The sequence below is a fragment of the Ipomoea nil genome, unplaced genomic scaffold, assembly GCF_001879475.1.
Source record: "Ipomoea nil cultivar Tokyo-kokei standard unplaced genomic scaffold, Asagao_1.1 scaffold2921, whole genome shotgun sequence".
Lineage (NCBI taxonomy): Eukaryota > Viridiplantae > Streptophyta > Magnoliopsida > Solanales > Convolvulaceae > Ipomoea > Ipomoea nil.
The window spans coordinates 366,634-390,964 of NW_017619349.1; the positions used below are offsets into that span (position 1 = coordinate 366,634).

The 24,331-nt window shown below is 36.5% G+C and overlaps 1 protein-coding gene across 1 annotated transcript; it reads left to right on the forward strand.

Annotated features, from left to right (window-relative positions):
* The first annotated feature begins 1,033 nt into the window (after positions 1 to 1,033).
* LOC109160781 lies at positions 1,034 to 18,249 on the forward strand. Its single transcript, XM_019309023.1, has 2 exons — positions 1,034 to 1,250; positions 17,528 to 18,249. Exons 1-2 carry the CDS (start codon positions 1,126 to 1,128, stop codon positions 17,907 to 17,909), a joined length of 507 nt encoding a protein of 168 aa, XP_019164568.1. The 5' UTR covers positions 1,034 to 1,125; the 3' UTR covers positions 17,910 to 18,249.
* Positions 18,250 to 24,331: the final 6,082 nt, after the last annotated feature.

Genomic DNA, 24,331 nt, shown 5'->3' on the forward strand with positions numbered 1-24,331 from the left:
TCACTCACCATTAGGTACGCAAAAATGCACTACAAAGTATTCAAAAATGCACCATTAGATGTGGTGATTTTTTGGTATGTGGTACGTTTTGTGGTGCATTGGTGTATTTAATTTCATTGTGGTGCATTTATGCATACTTGATGGTGAATCTACACCGGAAGCATGGTTTGTATTTGAATCAATGTGTGTGTGTGTGTGCGCGTGTATATATATATATATATATATATATATATATATATATATATATATATATATATATATATATATATATATGTTTTTGTGTGGTTGGCCTTCTCAGGTGCGATTGTGCGGTTGTTAAGGTGCGACGTTTGTGTACTTAAGGCACGTCATTTTCCTTCTTAAGGTGTCTGAGTCGTTGAAACTTAAAGTTGTTAAGGTGCGAGGTTTGTGTAGGTAAGTGCATGATTTTCTTCTTAAGGTGCGTGATTTGTATGCTTAAGGTGCTTGAGTTGTTGAAACTTAAGGTGCGCCATTTTAAAATTTTAGGTGTATGGTTTATGTTATTAGTTAAGTTGTTTGATTTGTGTACTTAAGGTGCGTTGTTTGTATACTTATGGTGTCTGATTTGTGTACTTAAATGCATCGATGTAAAGCTTTAAATGTGCATATAATTTATGTTCTTAAGGTGATTTGTTTGTGTGCTTTGATTTGTATAATTAGCCTCTTAGAGCATTTTTCATTCAATGTTGTACGTTCTAGAGAGAAGATAAAGAGAGTACAGTTCAGCCAAAAGGCCTCTTTCGTGTTATCTTAGAGAGAGAGAGACCAGCCAAAAATCCCCTTGGACGAAGAGCTAGGGCACCGTATCGTCCATATATATATATATATGAGAGTACAGTTCAGCCAAAAGGCCTCTTTCGTGTTATCTTAGAGAGAGAGACCAGCCAAAAATCACCTTGAACGAAGAGCTAGGGCACCTTATCGGCCATATATATATATATATGTTCACAGTTCATATATATATATATATATATATATATAGAGTGCAAAATATATATAGATTTTGGTTGGCCAGGAATAACACAGTACCTTATCGTTCCATAGTAGTATCTGTATATATAGGTATAGATTATATGCATGCTTTGAAATCCCACAGAAACAAATATGGCATCGATGGAGATGGGAAACCCGAGTAGTAGGGGTCGCGAGAGAGTAGATATATTACCAGACCAACTCCCAGATAGGGAGCCGGAAGACTGGATTGAGTACTTTGAGTTCAAGTACTCAAGGGACACAGCAAGTGATGCCCGCAATGCGATACTGGTGGTGGCGGCGCTCTTAGTCCAAGTCACCTTTCAAGCTGGGATCAATCCCCCAGACTACATATACAAGAATAATATTACTCATGGATTTTCCACATTTTCCCTCACTGTTTTCTTGGTGGCCAATACTCTAAGCCTTTCTTCGGCAATGACGGTGATTGAATATCTTACTGCAAACATGCCCTACCAGAGAGAGCTGAGAATAGCCATTTCTGGCATGATGTTTGGGTATGGCTGGTCTGCAGCTTGCACAGAGCCGGTCAGTACAACTAAGACAGCCTTCATCATAGTCGCTTCCTTGGTACCATATCTAGTTAGGTCTCTGCCTAATAAGTACAAGAAATGCTGTAATTAAGACATAGAGGCCAGGGTATATATGTTACGAATTAGGCAACAACTGCGATCCCTGTAGTTTATCATATAAGTAATAAATGTACGACAAAAATTTGTGTGAGATCATCTCACTTATGAATTTTTGTCCATAAGACAGGATTGAATTTTATTGTAGACATCTATGTATAAGTATCACAATTTTCAATTGATAAGTATTATAATATTTATTATTACTAACGAGTTAATTCCAGCAATAGTCCTCCGACTATTGCGATTTCCCAAAATTGGTCATTGACTTTTAATTTAGACGAAAAAGACACTTGACTTTCAGATTTGTTCCAGTAGTAGTCCTTCCGTGAATTTGCTGTTAGTTTGATGTTAAAAGCAGGGGTAAAAGTGTCCATTCATTTGCTGGGTTTATATGAGCTTATGTTTGGGAGATGTTGGCAACACATTCCGAGAAAATCATGTGGTGGAAAAATCATTCTGAATCCCGTACGTGGATTCCTATGTTCTGCAAGAAGGTGATGAAGTTCTTGTTGTTGCGGAAGATGATGACTCATATGCTCCAGGGCCGCTATTCTTTTAAATAATTATGATTCATAAGTTAGGTTTACTATGGATGTGTTTTGAATTGAGAGAATGCACTCTGATCAGGATTCAGCCTAGCTTGGCAGTCAATCTACAGAAATGTATGAAATCTTGATAACTAAGTAGGTGACAATAGGTAACCATACACATTGCTCGGTCAACAAAAAAGACAGAAGATTCTACTTTGTGGATGGAGATGGGACATTGATGATATGATTGTGGTAAGTTAAATCAATCAAAGCTCCTAATTCCTTTTTGTTTCACATGAATGCTGCAAGTTCAGAGGGGAAATCTGCCGAAAAATTTAATCATCCAAAGGCCAGGTCTCCAGAGAGGATTCTCTTTTGTGGTTGGCGACAAGATATGGAAGATATGATAATGGTAATCTTGCATTGACTCAACAGATTTCCCAGAACATGGCCGACATGCTATGTGCATAGACTCTGGTGGTAGACATTACTGCCACTCTCCTATACCTAATTCACATTCTAATTTTTCCGCTATGAATCCCTTCACATTTTATTGCTTCTTGGCTCAACTAGGAATGGAAATAAGAATAAAATATAAGATTTCCTACTCATTTTTTCCAGTTATATGCATTTTAGGTATTAGAAGCCTTCTTAGCACCTGGTTCAAAGTTGTGGATGTTCAATGAAGTCTCAGAAAAGGAGAGAGACAGGAAGCTTACAGATGGTGGTCTTGATGTCTCCAGGTTGGAGAATATTGCACTTGTAAACCATGAAGGGAATGCTGTAATAAGACATCATCTAGAAAGCCTTCCCCGTGAAGGGAATCTTGCTTTGAACGTCGTTCACGTCATTGGAACAAATGGGAAGAACCACCCATCATATGAATGGACACTTTTACCTCTGCTTTTAACGTTAAACTAACAGTAAATTCACAGAAAGACTATTACTAGAACAAATCTGAAAGTCAAGTGTCTTTTTCGTCCAAATTAAAAGTCCAGGATCAATTTTGAAAAATCACAGTAGTCGGAGGACCATTGCTGAAATTAACTCTATTATTAACAATCAATTTTATATACTCAAAATAGTATCATAATTTTACATATAAATATTATACTTATTAAGATTATGTATTTTAGGCACACTAAAGTTCCTTCTCCTTCTGTATTATTGAGAATATATCATTTACCGTTCTTATCTTTAAATACGACTCTTTATATCCTTATACATACATACATACATATACATTAATACAATGAATTCATCAATAATAAAATCATTTCTTAAAACTATTGTTCTCATCACACTCAATTTTCATTTTTTTGGCAGGTTTTATACTTAAAATTTTCAAATAAGATGGTATTGCTTATCAATGATCATAAAAAGAGAAACTGTTTAATTTGGTCTCTCCACCATTCATCTTTCACCAAAATCTTCTTTTTAACCATGCATCGAGAAAGTGACAGAGAGCCGTTGATATTGGTCCTATTTAGTAACATAGTTAGCTTATAAGTTAATTTTGACTTATTTAATCACTATTATATTAGTTGTTTGGCTTGATTAAACAATCAATATAAGTACCAGGACTATGTGGTCTAATGGTACCTGGAGGCGTTATTGGTTCTTTGTGTTTCAGTAGGTTGAGAAAGTATATGAACAGATACTACAATGTAATAGAGCCAATAACTTTCAAAAAAAAAAAAAAAAACAATCAATATAAGTATTTAATTAATTAATTTTTTGTAACAACTTATTACTCTAAAATGTTAAAATTCAAAAAGCTGCTCAAAGTAATTAGCTAACAGTTAATTTACCAAACACTTTTCTACAATCCGTGAATGCTATCAACTAGTTAGACTCACTTACTCAATCAGCTAACAACTATTAACCAAACCCCATTACCTTTTGTGACTGAGCTTCCGAAATCCTAGGCTGCTACTAGAAAAGCATAACAAGAATAGAAATTAGAAAAAAATTTACAAGAAGATAATTTACAAGAAGAATAGAGAACTAACTTACAACTTAGCATGCAATGATATGTTCATCTCCTTTTTAGGCATAACAAACAAGCCATATGGTTACACAACATTTTTCTGTCTCACTTTCTCACTATTGGGTGGGTATACCAGACCTCAGCTTAGCATGGCAGGCACATGAATTTCTCAACTCATTTCTTACCTGCCTTTACATAATTAATTTGTAATAGAACCATCAAATTAGTTTACAGTTAGCTAATGCATGAATATAAAACAAATAGTTATGATGCATATATATCACACACCATATTATATTAGTGAAAAGAGAATGTGGGTATTTACATATCAGTAAAAACAATTATAAGGTTTGATGTGGGTATATTAATAAAATGTGGCCGGATAAATAATAGTTCAATCATTATATCGTGGACTATGATTCACCTTACAAGGTGGACCATTGACATAAAATAGCCTAGATGATAAGGTATATGCTAATGTCTTAAATGTCATTGGTGCGGTCCGTGCAGATCCTAAAACATGAATTTTCAAATAAATTTTCATTTTCTTGGGTCTTTTTAAATATTAATAGTAAGATTATAATTGTGATTTATGAGATTAACTTTTAATTTTTAATTCTAATTGGATTCTTTATTTGTAACATTGGAGTTTTTTTTTTCCTCATTTTTTAATATTAATATTTTTGGCATTTTTTAAATATTAATAGTAAGATTATAATTGTGATTTATGAGATTAATTTTTAATTTCTAATTCTGATTAAATTCTTTATTTGTAACATTGATGTTTTTTTTTTTAAATATTAATAGTGAGATAATGATTTATAATGTAATTTATATTCAAAATATTATATCTAATTAATTATGTTTCATATTTTATTTTGAATATTTTTATTATGTTTTAATATATTTTTTTAATCGATCTCTAGTTAATAATACTTATGATTCAACCTCTAAGTATTTTAATTTTTTTTTTTCAAAATATTTCATTAATTTTAATCTTTTGCCCCGCTGAAAAAGATTTCTGAATCTCCCGTAAATTGTAAATGTGAAAGTCCACGAAACAAAATGTAAAGTTGAGGCTGTTGTCGTGCCAACAGTGGATTTTGCAATTTGTAGATACTAGTATTTGCACCCGTGCGATGCACGTAATGGATTTGTTGTAATATATTAATAATATATGAATCGATATATAATTATTTAAATTAGAACATCAAATATTATATAGTACAATTAAAGATATGATTTGGATCGTTAATATATTTTGATGTTATCATTGCTTGAATTTGTGCAAATAATTGCTCAAATTAATAGCTATATTTAGATGTACGCATGCGGAGCTATAACTTTGAAGATTTTATTTATCATTGTTTAATATTTTCATAAATTAGGCAAATGTGCTCGATCTCTAACAACTCAGTTATAGAGATGAATTGCTATTCTTATTCACTTGTAAGGAAGATATATTTTTTTGTCAAGATATACATCAATTTTTTCATTTAAAAAAAAAAACTTAATATCACCGATTATATTTACACATTATTGAAACCTCTTTGTAGACGACATTGGTAGTGGCAACACAATCTTGTTCATCTTCGTCTAGAGCTAACACTTTCAATCCATCAAGATGGGTTACTTGGGTGAAAATATATAATGGTAGAATATCACTCAATTAGTTATCCTTTTATATTTTCAGTTAATTAGTAATATCAGATTCATTTTTAGCCATTTTTTTTTATATATTTTCAGTAAATTAGTCAATTAGAATATCAAATGCATTGATATTTTTACCTAATTTTCGTTCCATTTTTATGTGATGATGTAGATATTATTATTGAAATATTTCCATTCCATTTTTAATTTACCTTTACTATTGTTTAAAATATGCATTTACTATTGATAATGTAGAATATTATTATTGAAATATTTTCCTCCAATTATTAATTTCCATTCCATTTTTAATTAAAATGCAATGATCTGACCATTTATTTTTTTTTTAGTCAATTATGGATCATTTTTTATTTGTAATCGCTTATTAATATTCATTTCCTTTTATATTTTCAGTCAATTAGTAATAATAGATCCATTTTCAATCAATTATTCTCTTTTATTTTCAGTCAATTAGAATATAGATGCAGTGATATTTTTACCGAATTTCCGTTCCATTTTAATTTGATGATGTAGAATATTATTATTGAAATATTTTCGTGAAAAATTTCATGTACCTTTACTATTTTTAAAAATATGTCTTTACTATTTGATGATTAAAATATTATTATTGAAATATTTTCTTTCCATTTTTAATTTTCCTTTACGTCTCAAAAAAAAAACTTTGGACTTCTCAATACTTGCCCATATTGATGGGCAAACAATTATGTTTGTAAGATGAGCATTGCTCTTCAGAGGAGCTCAAATGTTTTTCCAAAGTATATACTGTAGTATTTTACAGGGTTGAGTGTGGTTATACTTAGCTTCGTGCTAACGGGTATTTTCTACTTGTCTACTTGTTGTTTTGCAAAACCCCTTTCAGGTGGGCCCAGCTTTTGAGAGTGCTCGAGTTAGACTAGTGTAGTTAGTTGCTATGTAGTCTAAACTCTTTAATCTATTATCGTTGTTTTTGAGATTATGGATGTAGACACCTTTTGTTCTGTCGGTGATAGACACCGGGGTACTTTTCACCAAGTTACTTTAATGTAGTAAATTTCGGATGTTAGTTTGACTTGATGTTTAGTTTTACCCTTAGCCTGTGCAATCACCGTGGGAAGGTGGTTGTGGCGGTGACATTCCCACTAAGTTTGTTAATTAAGTTTGATTTTTCGTTGCTTAGTTTATCTTAATTTAGTTTTAGAACTTTAATTAAGTTTAAGAAAAGTGGGGTGTTATAATAGTGTATACAAAATGAAACTGAATATGTTATACAATCAAAGTTACTTTTTGCGGACGGCGCGAAACATGTGCCGTTTCTTTTCATTAAAAGAAACGACACCGTTTTGATACCTGAACCATAACGCATTGTGGACTGCAGTTCACAGTATAAATCGCCATATTAGGATGTTACATGTTTGATTTCCAAGCCCTTTCCTTTTCTAAAAGAAAAAATCAAATCAAATGATACAGTGAAACAAAAATGGAAACTAATTTTATTGAAAATGTGAATCTCGACAAAATTAAATGTTAAGATGGGGTTGTGACTTGTGACTTAACTTGGAGTTTACGATGAATGTAGTTGTATATTGATAATCATAATCAGACACAATACAAAGGATATATAAGCAAGGAAGTAAGACTAGAGTCCTAATCTAACACATACAAGAATAGAATTCTAGTGTACCATAAATACAAGTTCTAACACTCCCCCTCAAGTGCAAGGTTGATAGCCAACAACATTGAGCTTGTCACATAAAAACTGATAGCGCTTGCTGGCCAAAGACTTAGTAAATATGTCAGCAAGCTGATCCTTTGTAGAAATAAAATGAACTTGTATTTCACCCTTAGACACTTTGTCACGAACAAAGTGGTAGTCGATCTCGACATGCTTCGTCCGAGCATGAAAAACCGGATTGGCACACAGGTAGGTGGCCCCTAAATTGTCACACCATAGCCGAGGCGGAGCCGTGAATGAAATACGCAACTCGCGCAGTAAGGAGACAAGCCAGGTGACCTCAGCAGCCACATCCGCAATAGCTTTGTACTCAGCCTCCGTGGAAGAACGGGCCACAGTACGTTGCTTCTTACACACCCATGAGACCAAGTTACACCCAAAAAACACCGCAAAACCACTCGTTGACTTCCGATCAACCGGATCACCGGCCGAATCAGAATCAGAATACGCATGAATAGAGGCAGAAGGCGACTTCCGGATAAATAAGCCGAGATGCGTGGTACCTTTCGCATAGCGTAGAACCCGCTTGAGCATAGACCAGTCAGCCGTGGTAGGAGCTTGCATGCGCTGACAGAGCTGATTCACTGCAAAAGAAATATCAGGCCTGGTGACAGTAAGATACTGAAGAGCCCCAACCAGACTCCGGTACTGAGTAGGATCTGCATACGGAACCGCGGACTCCTCAGCCACCTTGACCAGAGAGACTGGCGTGCCAAGAGCCTTGCAATCAACCATGCCAGCTCACTTCAGAAGATCACCCATGTACCGCTTCTGAGACAACAAAAGACCACCTTGATGAGAGACCGTCTCAATACCAAGAAAGAAGGACGGAGCCCCCATATCTCGAACCTTAAAAACAGTGACCATCCGAGAAATTAAGCTAGCGACCTGAGCCTGATCAGAACCAATCACAAGAATATCGTTCACATAGACGAGAACAAACAACTGAAAATTAGAGCTAGAGTGAATAAACAAGGACACATCAGTTTTCGAGGAAGCAAACCCAGCAGAAACCAAGAAATCATGTAACCGAGTAAACCACGCCCGCGGAGCCTGTTTAAGACCATAGAGCGACCGTTGTAGCAAACAGACATGACCTGGTTTACTCTTATCTTCATACCCAGGCGGCTAACGCATATAAACAGTCTCCGACAAATTGCCATTGAGAAACGCATTGTGAATATCAAGCTGCCGGATCACCCAGTCACGAGACACGGCAAGAGAGAGCAACAAACGTACCGTGGTGGGTTTGACCACCGGACTGAACGTATCGAAAAAATCTTGACCAGCCACTTGGTTAAACCCCTTGGCCACGAGTCTGGCCTTATATCGCTCAACAGAACCATCCGCCTTGCGCTTGGTCCGAAAAACCCACTTACAGCCGACAACATTCATACCGTGAACCTCCGGAACTAGCCGCCATGTGTCATTATGCAGCAACGCATTAAATTCAGTGTCCATCGCCTCACGCCACTGCGGAGATTTCACCGCTTGAGAAAAGCACGTCAGATCCGGATTAGAAGACTGAGTAACCAGTGCCACATGATCCTCGGCAGCCACCCCCATACTGCGCAAGGACATAGAGTGCGACCTTGGGAGGAGCTGCCGACGCCGCCGGCGCCGAACCGGGACTGCCGTGGGCGTTGAGGCCATCGCTGCTTCACTGGATGGAGCAGCAGCATGCAAAGGCGCTGCTTGCCGCAAATCAGGCACAACACCTGTCTCCTGAGCTGCACGTGGAGCTACCGTAACAGGTAATGACGGCAAACAGGAGGCAACATGCACAGGAGCCACAGATCACGGATCAGATGCATTCTCAGAGGGCAGAACCTGCGGAGCAGAAGCAGAAACAAAAGGGAACACGGATTCATCAAATCTCACGTGTCGTCAAACAAAAACCTTATTAGTGGCAAGATTCATGCAACGATAACCACGAAAAGAATGAGGATACCCTAAAAACACACAGGGAGCCGATCGATACTCAAGTTTATTTTTATTATACGGGCATAGTAATGGAAAACAAAGACATCCGAAGACTCGCAAAAACAAATAGGAGGGAGGAGAGCGATATAGCAATTGATACGGACTAGAATTCCCTAGAACAGACGTAGGCAACCTATTAATAAGATAAACGGCGACCTCAAAAGCATACTCCCAAAACCGAATAGGAACAGAAGCCTGAGCCATTAAAGCAAGGCCAGTCTCAACGACATGACGATGTTTTCGCTCAACCCGGCCATTCTGCTCATGCGTATAGGCACAGGATTGGCGATGAACAATACCAAGACTAGTGAGAGTAGTATGTAATTTTTTATACTCTCCCCCTAAATCCGATTGTAGACACTTAATTTTGCAGGAAAAAGACCGCTCAACCATAAGACGAAAACGAGTAAAAATATCATATAAGTCCGTTTTTGCACGCATAGGAAACAACCAAGTGAAGCGAGAGAAGTCATCAACGAATAAAACAAAATATCGATAACCATTAACAGATGTAACAGGCGCAGGGCCCCGTATATCGGTATAAATCAAATCAAGTGCATGACGACTCGACGAACTAACACGAGGCAAGGGAAACCGAGAGGACTTCCCAAGCTGACAAGGTGAACACAAAGACGAACTAATACTTTTAACAGACGAACTAACAGGACAAGACTTCAATACTTGACCCAAGCCGCGATGGTGTGGATGTCCAAGACGCTTGTGCCAAACCAAAGGAGATGCCCGAGACGCAAAGAACGCAGCAGACGCGGAAGGCGACATTGGCCACGTATACAGACCACCATAGGTGCGGCCTTCATACAGGACCGCCTTGGTTGAAGGATCCTTCACAAAGAAAACATCAGGGTGAAATTTGAAAAAGACATTATTATCGGTGGCAAACTTACGAACAGATAATAATGACGCAGAAAGAGAGGGAACATGTAAGACATTAGATAGATTAAACGAAAGAGACGCAGTGGTTAACGAAGCATGACTAAGACCAGAAATAGGCAAACCTGCACCGTTTCCAACACGGAGAGTGTCCGGGCCAGTATACTCAACCATAGAGGACATCACCGAGGCATCCGGGGTGGCGTGATCCATAGCACCGGTGTCGGGGAACCAATCATGAGGACCCGCAGAATCAGCATCACCAGTCTGAAAAGCCATATGAGTCTGAGGAGCCGGATCCTGAGCATAACGCTGAAAACATGTATGGGCAGTGTGACCCTGGGCATTACACAACTGACACCGCGGAACATACGAGCGGCCACCACCACCGCGATTCTGACCACGACCGCGACCACGCTGCCCACGGCCACGGCCACCCCGACCATTTCGGCCACCAGACCTGCCGCCACGCTGTACAACCATCGCTGCCGGACCAGAAGGCCCTCCGACAGCACCATCATCCGCACATATAAACTCGTGCGCGACCAAAAAATCCGCGAGTTCAGTAAGAGAGACCGGCTCACCCGTCGTCAGAGTCGCTGCAAGAGGCCGATACTCCGAGCGCAATCCACGGAAAACATACAAATTCTGGTCATCCAACGAAACATGGCGACCGGCCAAGGCTAAGTCCTCGACTATGACCTGCGCACGACCAAGGTAGTCGGCCACGGACTCAGTCCCTTGCCGAAGATTCTGCAACTGTCCAAGCAAACGAAGAATACGGGCACGAGTGGTCGAACCAAGAGCACGCTCAATCGCCATCCAAACTTGCCGAGACGTCGCCCGACCTACCGCATGATGCATAACCTCCTCAGAGAGAGAGGAGATTAGCATTGAAAGGACTGCTTGGTCTTGCTGCAACCACGCCGCACGAGCAACTGATGGATCGGGCACAGCAGATTCGACCACGGTAGCACCAGGAGAAACAGCGACAGCGGGAGCGACAGAAGGACAAGGATACGTGCCATCAACGAAGCCAAGCAAACCTTGACCACTGAGAAAAGGCACCAATTGAGTCCGCCAGAACAAATAGTTCCAGGACGTGAGCTTCATCGAAACAAAATGGTGAGCAGCAGACAACGAGAGATGAGCCGTGGGGGCTGTCGCGCTCGGAACCGAAACGGTTCGTTCGGAAGAGACATCGGCGTTACTAGCTTGCTGATCCATCGGGAAAAAGAAAAGAAGAATAAAGAACCCGGGTCTCTTGATACCAGATGAATGTAGTTGTATATTGATAATCATAATCAGACACAATACAAAGGATATATAAGCAAGGAAGTAAGACTAGAGTCCTAGTCTAACACATACAAGAATAGAATTCTAGTGTACCATAAATACAAGTCCTAACACACTGCTGGAAATTTCGCATTTTCCGTCCAACAAATGTTGGACGGAAAATGCAATATATTGGTCGGAAACGACGTTTTCGTCCAACATACCGACCAAAAGGAACGTTCGGAAAAGCCTCCGTGGGAAATTCCGTCCAACTACAATTTTTGGTCAGAAATAGCGTCCAACGAACAAAAATTGGACGAAAATTCCAAAAAATAACCCACCATTTTTAAAACGTGGGAACTTCCGATCAACTTTGTGCGTTGGTCGGAAATTCCGTCCAACTACGTGCGTTGGTCGGAAATTCCGACCCAATGTTGGACGGAAAACTCACCTATTATATTTTGTTATTTTCCTTCCAACTGTTGGTAGGAAAATCCTAAATCATATGGAATATTTTTATTATTTTTATATTACCATAATTTTATTTATAACTTTTGTTAATAAATTATGTCATCAACAAATTAATGAACACACTAAATTGAAAATTGAAAATTGAAAATATATTTAAACATCAAAATTATTTACAACAAAAATTATGTTCATGTTCATAAAAAAAAAAACATAAAAAATATATACTACTTGATTGATACTTCGTACTACTTAAGTATGAAAATATACTTATTTGATACTACATAAGTATGCTCGCTGCACCCAAATAAGCCTTCAAATGCGGCACTGCTTCAATGGCTTTGATCAATGCAGCATCCACAACCTCCTTCAATGAAGTTGATCAAGTGTAAACCTTCACCAAAAATGGACCGTGATATAAGTAATCTAACACTGAATGAGTAGATACCTATGCATTTTACAAAATGACTAGAAAATTAAAGGAATGTCTTTTATGTTTAAGTAATCTAACACAGAAAAAATAGAAAACTTCTAAATTCTTACATCCTAATTCTAAAGTTTGTTTAGTATAAGAGATGTACTCCACAAGTCTTGCTGAACTGCTGCTTTCACACGTTATACTATAGATTGAACTTAAAACATAACAAAACAATAATTGTCCAGTATCACTTAAGGAAGATATATAATTGAGTACCAATTAGTGCAACAATTTAACTCACTTAAGGAAGAGATACACACAGTGATGCTAATAGGAAAATGTCAAATGTAAGTTGTCCCTTACTCTCTTTCATCCCAATCTGCAGGCTGGAAAAAGAAAGAAGAATGCTCCGATCCATATTTATAGATGTTAATGCCCACAATTTCAACAAAATAATTCACTAAGAATGATATTATAGTAGATAATAACTAATAATCATCCACAATAATCTTTAATATGAGGAAATGTCACAGATTTTCATTCACTGTAGATATGTAGAACTCCAAGTAAAGCCCAAGCGATTCAGTAAGTTGGTGCAATGCAAGGAAGAGAGTAAGAGGGTAAAGAATATAGAGATGCATACATGAGTTCGGCCATCTTCATGATAAGAGAACATATATGAAAGCATAATTGGCTATTAAATCTAAAGAATCACAATAAATGCAAGAATCAGCAATAAACACTGTATTCAAACACATAAAAGTTGAGTCTTTATCCTTCACTACTTCTGAGCCATCTGTTTGAGTTTCAGATTATCAGATAGAGAAAGCTCCAAAAGAAAATGAAATGTTCTGTATAAAGGGAGAAAAATACAAGTGAACACCGCATTCAACAACCAACCACTCTAGTATCGTTAGATCTGAACACTAAAGCAGAATTATAGAACTCAATATTCTAGAACCAAACAATGAAATGATAGTTGATCGCAATCAGTAAAAACTACTATCATTTGATGAAAAGGAAAAGACGGGAAATAGTTCTAGTTTATAGAAACATACCAAGCAGCACTGAGGAAGAGAGAGACTAAAGAATGTATGGCAATGTACTATTGACTTACTCCTGCTTTCATTTGATTCAATCCTCCATTAGCATGAGCTATTTGTTCCAGTCCTTGTCCCTGAACCAAGAACAATTCTCTATTAAAAGCCAAATTCATGTGGCAAATAAAATTGGAATTCCAAAAATCAGAGTACCATTTACACACTTATTCTATTCTTTGGTCGAGTAATGCATTGGCAAATATCACTAATTGGTTTCTTCCATATTTCTGGAACCTGTTAAAAATCACAGCGTCCAATTCACTGCCACAAATTCACATCAAGTTGTCCGTAAACATTAGAAATGTAAATCTGTAAACAAGTATGAAATCTTATTAAAAAAACAAGTAAAAAATCTGAGGAAAAAGAACAACTAGAAATCTATTAAGAAACAAGTAGAAATTTGATAAATAAATAACACATGTAAAAAATCTGGGGAAATTAACCAAAAATAAAACCCTAGGTATGAATGGAAAAAAAAATGACTAACCTGCTTGCTGCCGAAACAAAAAACACGTCGTCGTTCGCTGCTGAAGGAAGCTCACCGCCGGTCTCACCGATGCTCGCTGCTATTGAAGGTGTCGAAGCCGAAGTTCGCTGCCGCTGCTGTCGAATTGAAGCCTCGCTGCTGTTGGAGGCTTGCTGCGATTGGGATGCAGTGCGGGGTGGTGTGGCGGTGGGCGGTGGCTGAGCGGTGTTCAGTGTGCGAAGTGGTGAGCGGTGTGCGGGGCGGTGGCTGAGCGGCTGTGCGAAAGGAATTGAAGCGGACTTTTTGAGAACAAACAGTCGTCGGGGTGCGAAATGAAATATTAAAACCCTATTTTTAAAACCCCTATTTAAATTTCCGTCCAATATTACGTTGGACGGATATTAAAATACCTACTATTTTAATTTCTACCTATCAGTCAATTTGACTTTACCAACCAACACTATAGGTTGGTCGGAATTTCCGTCCAACGCGCGAGTGTTGGACGGAATTTCCGTTCAACACTTGCGCGTTGGACGGAAATTCCAACCAACTTTCCGTCCACCCATCTTTAGTAACAGAAAGTTGAAATCTTTAGTAAAATACCGACCAATTTACGGTTGGACGGAAAACGCAAGATTTCCAGCAGTGACATTTACTAAATGACTAATGTTAGGCTGTCTTAGAAAATGTGGAGTTTTTTTTTTTTTTTTTAATTTTTAAATAACTTAAATTAGAGTAGTTTAAAATCTTAAAATAAGATCTGTAATTAAATTTGTTAATTTTAATTTTTATTATTATAAATATTGTTTATTTTATTAATTACTCCGTATTAGTTATAATGTAATTATTATAATTAATTAGTTTTTGTTATAAAACGTATTCATAATTTTAAAATTCATTTTACATGTTATAATTTTGTCAACTATTTTTATAAAAAAATTAATACACGATTAGATTGTTAAATTAGTTAAAACAATCAACAGTTAATACAATTCACTAATGGCTAATTATTAATTTTCAAACAACGTGAATGTTACACTTTTTTTTTTTTTTTTTTTTTTTTTGTGTGGGTGTGTGTAAAAACACAAGGTGGTCCGGTCCATCCAACTAATCTCCGTTCACTTGGAGAGGCACATGAGCTTATTCAAGAAAAATCATCACTTGTGGGAATCAAACCCAGATTATCCTAGAATCTTCTCTCTCAAAGAGAGCTCATTTGCCACTTGAGCTATCTCATTGGGTTAATATACTTCCTTCTAAATCTGCATGAAAAATTTTAACATGAGGAAGAGAGCAATCAACTTTGACGAGGACTATTTAGTTAATTAATTCTATAACACAAGGTAGTAGCTTAGATGAAAAATGAGCTCTCTTTATGGGGCCGGAATTTTGGGATAACTTGGGTTCGATTCCCATAAGTGAAGATTCCCTGGGCCAGCTCTTCCCCTCTCAGAGCGAATGGGGATTAGTCAGATGGACTTGGACCGTGACCACCTCGTGGTTTACACCTAAAATTTTTTTAGTTAATTCCATCCCTTAATTATTAATTTTTATTCTTGATTTTTAATTAGACCGTAAATGGTCTCTTAATTATTGATTTTGTTTCAAATTTGATATTTCAATTAAATATCAATTTAGTAAGTATTATATTTAAGATTAATTTAATGTAAAAATAAAAATTATGAATCTTGAGCAACTGAAATCAATTTTCACTTTTTATAGAGGACCATGTTATCATTTGATCTTACCGTTTAAATATAGATTTTGTATGCCCAACAATGACACAGTGCTTTATCGTTCCTTATTAGGAAGACATACCAAGATTCATGTTATAATTTGTGGTTATATTTATCCATGCGAATGGCGTGAAACTTTTAACATGCCATTTCTATATGCACATTTCATTACGATATACTATTTAAATATAATATTTTGTGTATTGTGAATATATAAATAAATAAATTGTCTAGTACATGGCATAAATAAATCGTAAAGTAGTGGATTACAATTTTCATTGCTTGAAATTACAAATGTACGATATATATAATATTTAGAACAAATGTTCTGTATTGAATAAGATAAATAAATGAAAAAATATAGATTCGAGTATATTTTTACAATAAAACGGGTAGTCTTCGAACTCGAATTTAAATATGTTTATGCAACCCGACCAGACACATCTCTTTGATGCCTTGCACAAGCAAACTCACTTCCACCTCTTGAATTAAATACATTCGCGAGACATTCAACATTGCTATCACTTCCATAAGAGTGTGATAAAAACTTTGACATTTTTAAAACTTTAAAACTGAAAAAAATGAATTTGCCATATTGAACTTCAGAAAAATAAAATATGTAATTCGAAATTCATCATTGCTAAATATTTTGTGTAGAGGATCATGAATGCAAACGAAAAGATTTATAATCGAAGTTGTATAATACATCCAAAAAAATAAAATTGTAATGTTTTATTTGTACATGGGCGGTCAACTATTGCGTTGACAGACCATGTGATAGCTGACAGCCACTTGAGCTGTCAGCGCATTGGCTGTCACGCGCTACACATGACAGCCCACATCGGCTGCCGTGAAGGCCACATGGGCTGTGAGAGTGTGAGGTATCACATGGGCGGACAGCCCATGTATGTACAAGAGAAAATTAATTTTTTTTTTGGATGTATTATACAGCTTGGGTTATAAATCTGCCTATTTGCATTAGTGAAATTAAACAGAGCATATTGTACAATCCTTATATCGTGCATCAGGGCGCACATAGCACTTTGCGCCCCGCGCCTCCCAAAACAACAAATGTACATAAACTCATAACAAAATACACATAATCTAACATAATACATAATACACATAAACTCATAACACAATATACATAAACTTTTAAGAATACACATAGTGAGTTTGGTTAATATAATACACATAAACTCTTAACTGAATACATATAAACTCATAACACAATACACATAAAATTTTAACTAAATACACACAATGAAATTTGGTCTGTTCGGATGGACGAAGTGACATCAGCATGAAACGCGCGCGTTTTGTGTCTGGACGCACATTACTATGTGCGTTGTGGTGCACGATATAAATTGCCCATATTGTATCCCTTGATCTCTCTCTCTCTATCTCACACACACACAATTTTATATATATATGTGCACATGACCTTAATGTTCCATATATACTAGTATCTGTCTATATATATATAGGGATGGATTATATATATGCATACATGTATTGAAAGATCAGAAAAAAATATGGCATCGGTGGAGATGGGAAACATGAGTAGGGAGGGTGACACAGTAGATATGTTACCAAATGGGAAGCCGGAAAACTGGATTGAGTACTTTGAGTTCAAGTACTCAAGGGACACACCAAGTGATGCCCGCAATGCGATACTGGTGGTGGCGGCGCTCTTAGTTCAAGTCACCTATCAAGCTGGGATCAATCCCCCAGACTACATATACAAGAATAAAGCTACTGAATTTTCCACATTTTCCCTCACTGTTTTCTTGGTGGCCAATACTCTAAGCCTTTCTTCGGCAATGGCGATGATTGAATATCTTACGGTAAACATGCCCTACCAGAGAGAGCTGAGAATTGCCGGTTTTTGCATGATGTTTGGATATGGTTGGTCTTCATGTAGCACAGAACCGATCAGTGGAACTAAGACAGCCTTAATCGTAGTCGCTTCCTTGGCACCATATCTAATTAGGACTCTGCCTAATCTGTTCAAGAAATGCTGTTGAGACAGAGGCCAGGGTAACACCTGCGATCCCTGTAGTTTATCATATAAGTAATAAATGTATGGCAAAAATTTGTATGTTCATTTTATTGGGAGCTTAACATTGTAAAACGATTACGAGGACAGAAATCTGCATTCGTTGAAGAGCATTTACAATCAAATTAAAGTTCTTACATGTTTTAGTGCTCTAACATGTCTGTTCTGATGCTACTATATTCTAACCACAAGAATTTGACCTTTGAGTTCAATTTCAGAGACCAGAAAAATATCTTGGGGACTTGGAATCTTGGGAAAAAGCTGAAGCCGCTCTTTTAGATGAACTCAATGAATTTGGGAAACCCTGGGAGGGTCATTAAAATCTTATCCTTTGGATTTGTGAGGGTATATATTCTCTTGGGAGTAACAAATACTTTATTCTTGATTAATATTACATTTTTAAATGCAAATATTATATTTTTATTTTGACCTAACATGTCTCACAGATACTGAACATTTAATATACTATTAAAAATGAATCTTTAATATGTTAAAAATGTACCTTGTATCAATGGTTTACGTGGTAAAGTGGACTATGTATGGTCCATGTTATAATGGCAGAGTTGTGTGGATCACAAAATTTGCTCATCTGTAGACAGCCTTGACAACAAAATGAATAATGTCCCGATTTCTTGTTAGCCGTGGATCAATATTTCAATACAATTATACAATCTCTATACAACTATATGCTAGAGAATATATAGAAGCCCAAGTTATATTACACTCATTTTCCACTATCATTATATCATGGATCATGATCTACCTCCTAGTAAGGTAGATCACTGACATACTGTTCATTTTTAATACATTGAATGTTCATCTTTTGAAAGTTCATTTTTCATTTAATGAAGGTTCATTATGTTTGGTAAAAAAAAAAAAAAAAAAAGAGTATTTATTCATGGTTCACATTGCAATATGTCATTGTGGACTATGATCCATAGTATAATTTATATATGTGCAATGCAACGAGAACAATAATCGTGAGACTAAAATTACTTGAGTACTACTGACTCTGTTACAATGTAAAATCTGTTGATAACTACTTTCTCAACCTACCTAAGCATAAAGAGCCAATAGTCACCTTCCACACAGGAGAGCAACTTGGTACCGGTGCTATTTTTTTCTAGAAATAATTATAAATTTTATCATAAATTATAAATGTGAAAGTCGACAGATTAGAACTAAATATGAAGTTGAGGCTGTGGTGGTGCTAGCAGTCGTAGCAGTGGATTTTGCAATTTGTAGATATATTCTATAATTCTATGGCTAGACTTGGAGGTTAGGAAAGTCAACAGGTCAATGTGGATTTTGGTTGGCAAGGAATGACACATTACCTTATCGTTCCATACTAGTATTGTGTATATATAGGTATGGATTATATGCATATATGTATGTTTTGAAATCCCTCAGCGAGATCAGAAACAAATATGGCATCGGTGGAGATGGGAAACATGAGTAGTAGGGAGGGCGACAGAGTAAATATGTTACCAAATGGGAAGCCGGAAGACTGGATGGAGTACTTTCAGTTCCGGTACTCAAGGGACACCGCAAGCGATGCCCGTAACGCGCTACTGGTGGTGGCGGCGCTCTTAGTCCAAGTCACCTATCAAGCTGGGATCAACCCCCCAGCCTATATATACAAGAATGATGCCGGTAAAGATTCCCCAGTATACATCATTTTTTTCTTGATGGTCAACACTCTAAGCTTTTCTGCGGCAATGACGATGATTGAATATCTCACAGCAAACATGCCCTACCAGAGGGAGACGAGAATATCCATCTATTGCATGGCGTTTGGGTATAGCTGGGCTGCAGCTAGATCACCACCGATCAATGCAACTAAGACAACCATAATCATAGTCTCTTCCGCGGTACCATATCTAGTTAGGTCTCTGCCTTATCTGTACAAGAAATGCTGTTATTAAGACATAGAGGCCACAGGCTAGGGTAGTATGTCACAAATTAGGCAACACCTGTGATCCCTCTACTTTATCTCTATATAAATAATAAATCTATGGCAATAATTTGTGTGTGATTGTCTCACTCACGAATTCTTGTCCATGAGACATATATTGTAGACAACTGTGTATGGATCACACACACTTGTGTATTTTTAGTATTGGAATTGTGAACAGCTAGAATATAATTATAAATTGTGTTTATAAATTTTGAGAATTTGTGAATACAATATAGAGTTATTATAAATTGTGAATTTTTAATTTAAAAGGTAAATTGTCTATCTTTTGGATCGGAGTCCCCACAAAATAATTTGCCCAGCTCAATCATTATACCATAGACCATAATTCACCTTACAAGGTGGACTATTGACATAAAGTAACTTAGATGATAAGGTATATGCTAATGTCTTTAATGTCATGGGTTAAAATTCTAAAACATGAATTTTCAAATTTTCATTTTTGGCTTTTTCTTATATTAATATTAAGATTATAATTGTGATTTATAAGATTTAACTTTTAATTTCAAAATTTAATTAGATTCTTTATTTGTAACATTTGGGTTTTTTTTAATATTAATATTTTTGACTTTTTAAATATTAATAGTAAGATTATAATTTTGATTTATGAGATTAATTTTTAATTTCTAATTCTAATTAAATTCTTTAATTGTAACATTGATTTTTTTTTAAATATTAATAGTGAGATGAGTGATTTATATTCAAATTATTATATGTAATTAATTATGTTTCATATTTTGTTTTGAATATTTTTTTATTACGTTTTAATAATTTTTTTATTCTCTAATCAATATGAACTCTAAGTGTTTATTTTTTATTATCTTTTTTAAATATTTCATTAATTATAATCTTTCACTTCTACCGAAAAAGATTTATGGATCCGGCTATGTAATGTAAATTATAAATGTGAATGTCGACAGAACTAAATGTGAAGTTGATGCTGTGGTCGTGGCAGGCTGTCAGCAGTGGATTTTGCAATTTGTGGATATTCTATCATAGTATCATTCTATGGCTAGACTTGGGGGTTAGGAAAGTCAACAGATCAATGTGAAATTGTCATTGTCATTATCTCTTCTTGGACAATATTTAAATTATTATGATTGAATCTTAATTTTGTGGTTCACATTGACATACATATTAAATCTGCATCATCTAAAGTAATGTCTTATTAAAAAAATCGACGTTTTGTTTTATACAGAAGAATTTTATTTTTAGTATTTTTATTACATTGGCATTTGATTTACAGTGTACTCAATTGTTCCAAATTTCGTTAAATTATTAAAATGTTGACAGAAGTAGTATTTGAATTGGATTCTATTACTGAAAAGTCTTTTTTTTTTTTTTTTTAATTTTAAAGAAAATGTTTTTCAACGCTTCCTCTATGGGCTAAAACAGGCACCTCGTGCCTGGTTCAAATGCCTGCATGAGTTCTTAACGTCTACCGAGTTTCTGGCATCCAAGACCAATGTCTCGCTCTTTCACTTCACAACAGGGGACTCCCGGGTTTATTTGCTAGTATACGTCGATGACATCATCATGATGGGCAACGACCCGACTTTAATTGAGACTCTGCTACACCGTCTTTCGACGACTTTCAAGATCAGAGACCTCGGCACGCCAAGCTTCTTTTTGGGAATCAAAACTCTACTAGACAAAGATGGGCTTATCTTGTCTCAACGTCGGTATATGAAGGATATCTTGACTCGATCAGGCATGTCCGAGTGTAAATCCTTAGCAACACCAGCGGCGGTCACACAACCAACCACGCCGACACTAGATCCTTTTGATAACCCCACGCAGTATCGTCGAATAGTCGGGGCTCTCCAGTACCTGACTATCACTCAGACTGATCTCTCCTATTCAGTTAATAGGTTATGCCAGTTTATGCACTCTCCTACCGAAGATAACTGGGCGTCACTCAAGCGGGTTCTCCGGTATGTCAAAGGGACACAGGATTACGGGTTACGGTTAACAGCGTCACCATCCTCCGATCTGCATGCTTTCTCTGATTCCGACTGGGCCGGTTGTCCGGTTGACCCAAAATCCCTCAATGGATACACGGTATTTCTCGGGGGTAACCTGGTGTTATGGCTATCTCGCAAGCAACGCATAGTAGCTCGGTCTTCGACAGAGGCCGAGTACAAAGGGCTTGCTGATGTCTCTGCGGAGGTCACCTGGGTTATTTCGTTACTTCAGGAACTTGAACTACACTCTGGTAAACCGGCAACTCTGTGGTGCGACAATCTTGGGGCTACATACCTGGCTGCTAATCCGGTTTTTCACGCCCGCACTAAACATGTTGAAATCGACTACCACTTCGTCCGGGACAAGGTCGCTTCTGGGAACTTCATTGTCAAATTTGTCTCTGCGAAAGAATAGCTGACAGACATCTTCACCAAACCGCTACCAGCACCACGTTTTCAGACTCTCCGAGGCAAGCTCAATGTTGTCACCCTCCAACCTTGTGCTTGAGGGGGTGTGTTAATAATAATGTCCTTATTATATTATAATATATAGTTTGTATGTTTGTGGCTATAGATTAGTTAGTTAATTCTAGTATATAGTGTAGGAGAGTTAGTGGTAGCTTTCCTATAGGGCTCTATCTTGTAATCTCTCCCTAACTGAAAAATTTTAACATGAGGACAAGAGCAATCAACTTTGATGAGGACTATTTAGTTAATTCGATCCCTTAATTATTAATATTTATTAATTTTTATTCTTGATTTTTAATTGAACCATAAATTATCTCTTGATTATTGATTTTGTTTTAAATTTGGTCTTTTAGTTAAATATCAATTTAATAAGCATTAAATTTAAGTGTAATTTAGGGTGCCTTTAAGTAGTATATATATATTATGTTGGAAAAAGTGCTTGTATTCTGTAATACATTTGAGATACAACAAAAATACAGAAGACAACAGGGAACAAAAACTGGATCATTTGATATCTTCAAGGCGTAGGCGTGTAATCACTTTCCTATAAGCTTTAAATCTCCCTCTATAAAAGCAACAAGGTTCAAGATTTAATCTTATGGGATACAAGAAGATGAATGAAATTCTCAAGTTGCTTTGTTTGAGAATTTCCTGTAGAATTGTAGAACTGCGAGATATCTTGGTTTCTTGCAAGATGATTGTCTCTCCATTGCATGTTGATTTTCCTGTATCTTTCAGATGTCTCTCCAAACATTTATATAAAATATTTTGACGGTTATTAGGAGAGGTTACATGGAAGTTACCAATAGTTTAAAATTCCAACTTCCAAAAATATATCTTAAATGATATATTTATCATTGGAGAAAATAAATTACATAAATCATGTTCAACATGAATATATACGTAATTATGTACCTTTGTAAGGTCACGAACCACATGCAAATTAATAACTGTGCAAGAATAATATATTTATATATTATAATTGCTAGCACAATTTTGCATATAAGTTTGGGAAGTTTGAAAGCTCACGAGCTGTATATTCATTCTCCAACTGAAACAATTTCCAATATTGGTGAATAGACAAAGCTCCAACTGAAACATATTTCAATATTGGAAAATGGACAAAGCTCCAACTGAAACATATTCCAATATTGGAAAATGGACAAAGCTCCAACTGTAACAATTTCGAATATTGAAAAATAGACAAAGCCTTCCGTCAAAGCCCTCCCGTCAAACTCATTCTCCACCTGCTATATTTCAATTAACTTTCGACCAAACTAAAATAATATTTATAACTCTACAACTCCAAATATTATTTAAGCTTTCATAATAGTCCATCTGAAAACATTAATCTTCATTACTATATAAATCCCTGAGATCAGAAACAAATATGGCATCGGTGCAGATGGGAGACATTAGTAGTAGTGGTGGCGACAGAGTAGATACGATACCAATCAAACCAACTCCCGGATGGGAAGCCGGAAGACTGGATTGAGTATTTTAAGTTCAAGTACTCGAGGGACACCGCAAGTGATGCCCGTAATTATAATGCACTACTGGTGGTGGCGGCGCTCTTAGTCCAAGTCACCTTTCAAGCTGGGATCAATCCCCCAGACTACATATCTAAGGAACAGAATGTTCTCACATCGCTCACTGTTTTCTTGGTGGCCAATACTCTAAGCCTTTCTATGGCAATGACGATGATTGAATATCTTACGGCAAACATGCCCTACCAGAGAGAGCTGAGAATAGCCATGGCTTGCATGATGTTTGCGTATGGATGGTCTTCGGGCAGCACAAAGCCCACCAGTACGACTAAGACAGTCCTACTCGCAGTCTGTTGCATCGCACCATATCTACATAGGTCTCTGCCTAATCTCTTCAAGAAAGTCTGCAAAACATAGAGGGTATATTAGAAATTAGGTACAACCTGTGATTCCGGTTGTTTAGGGATGGCAAAAACTTGTGTGACACCGTGTTATT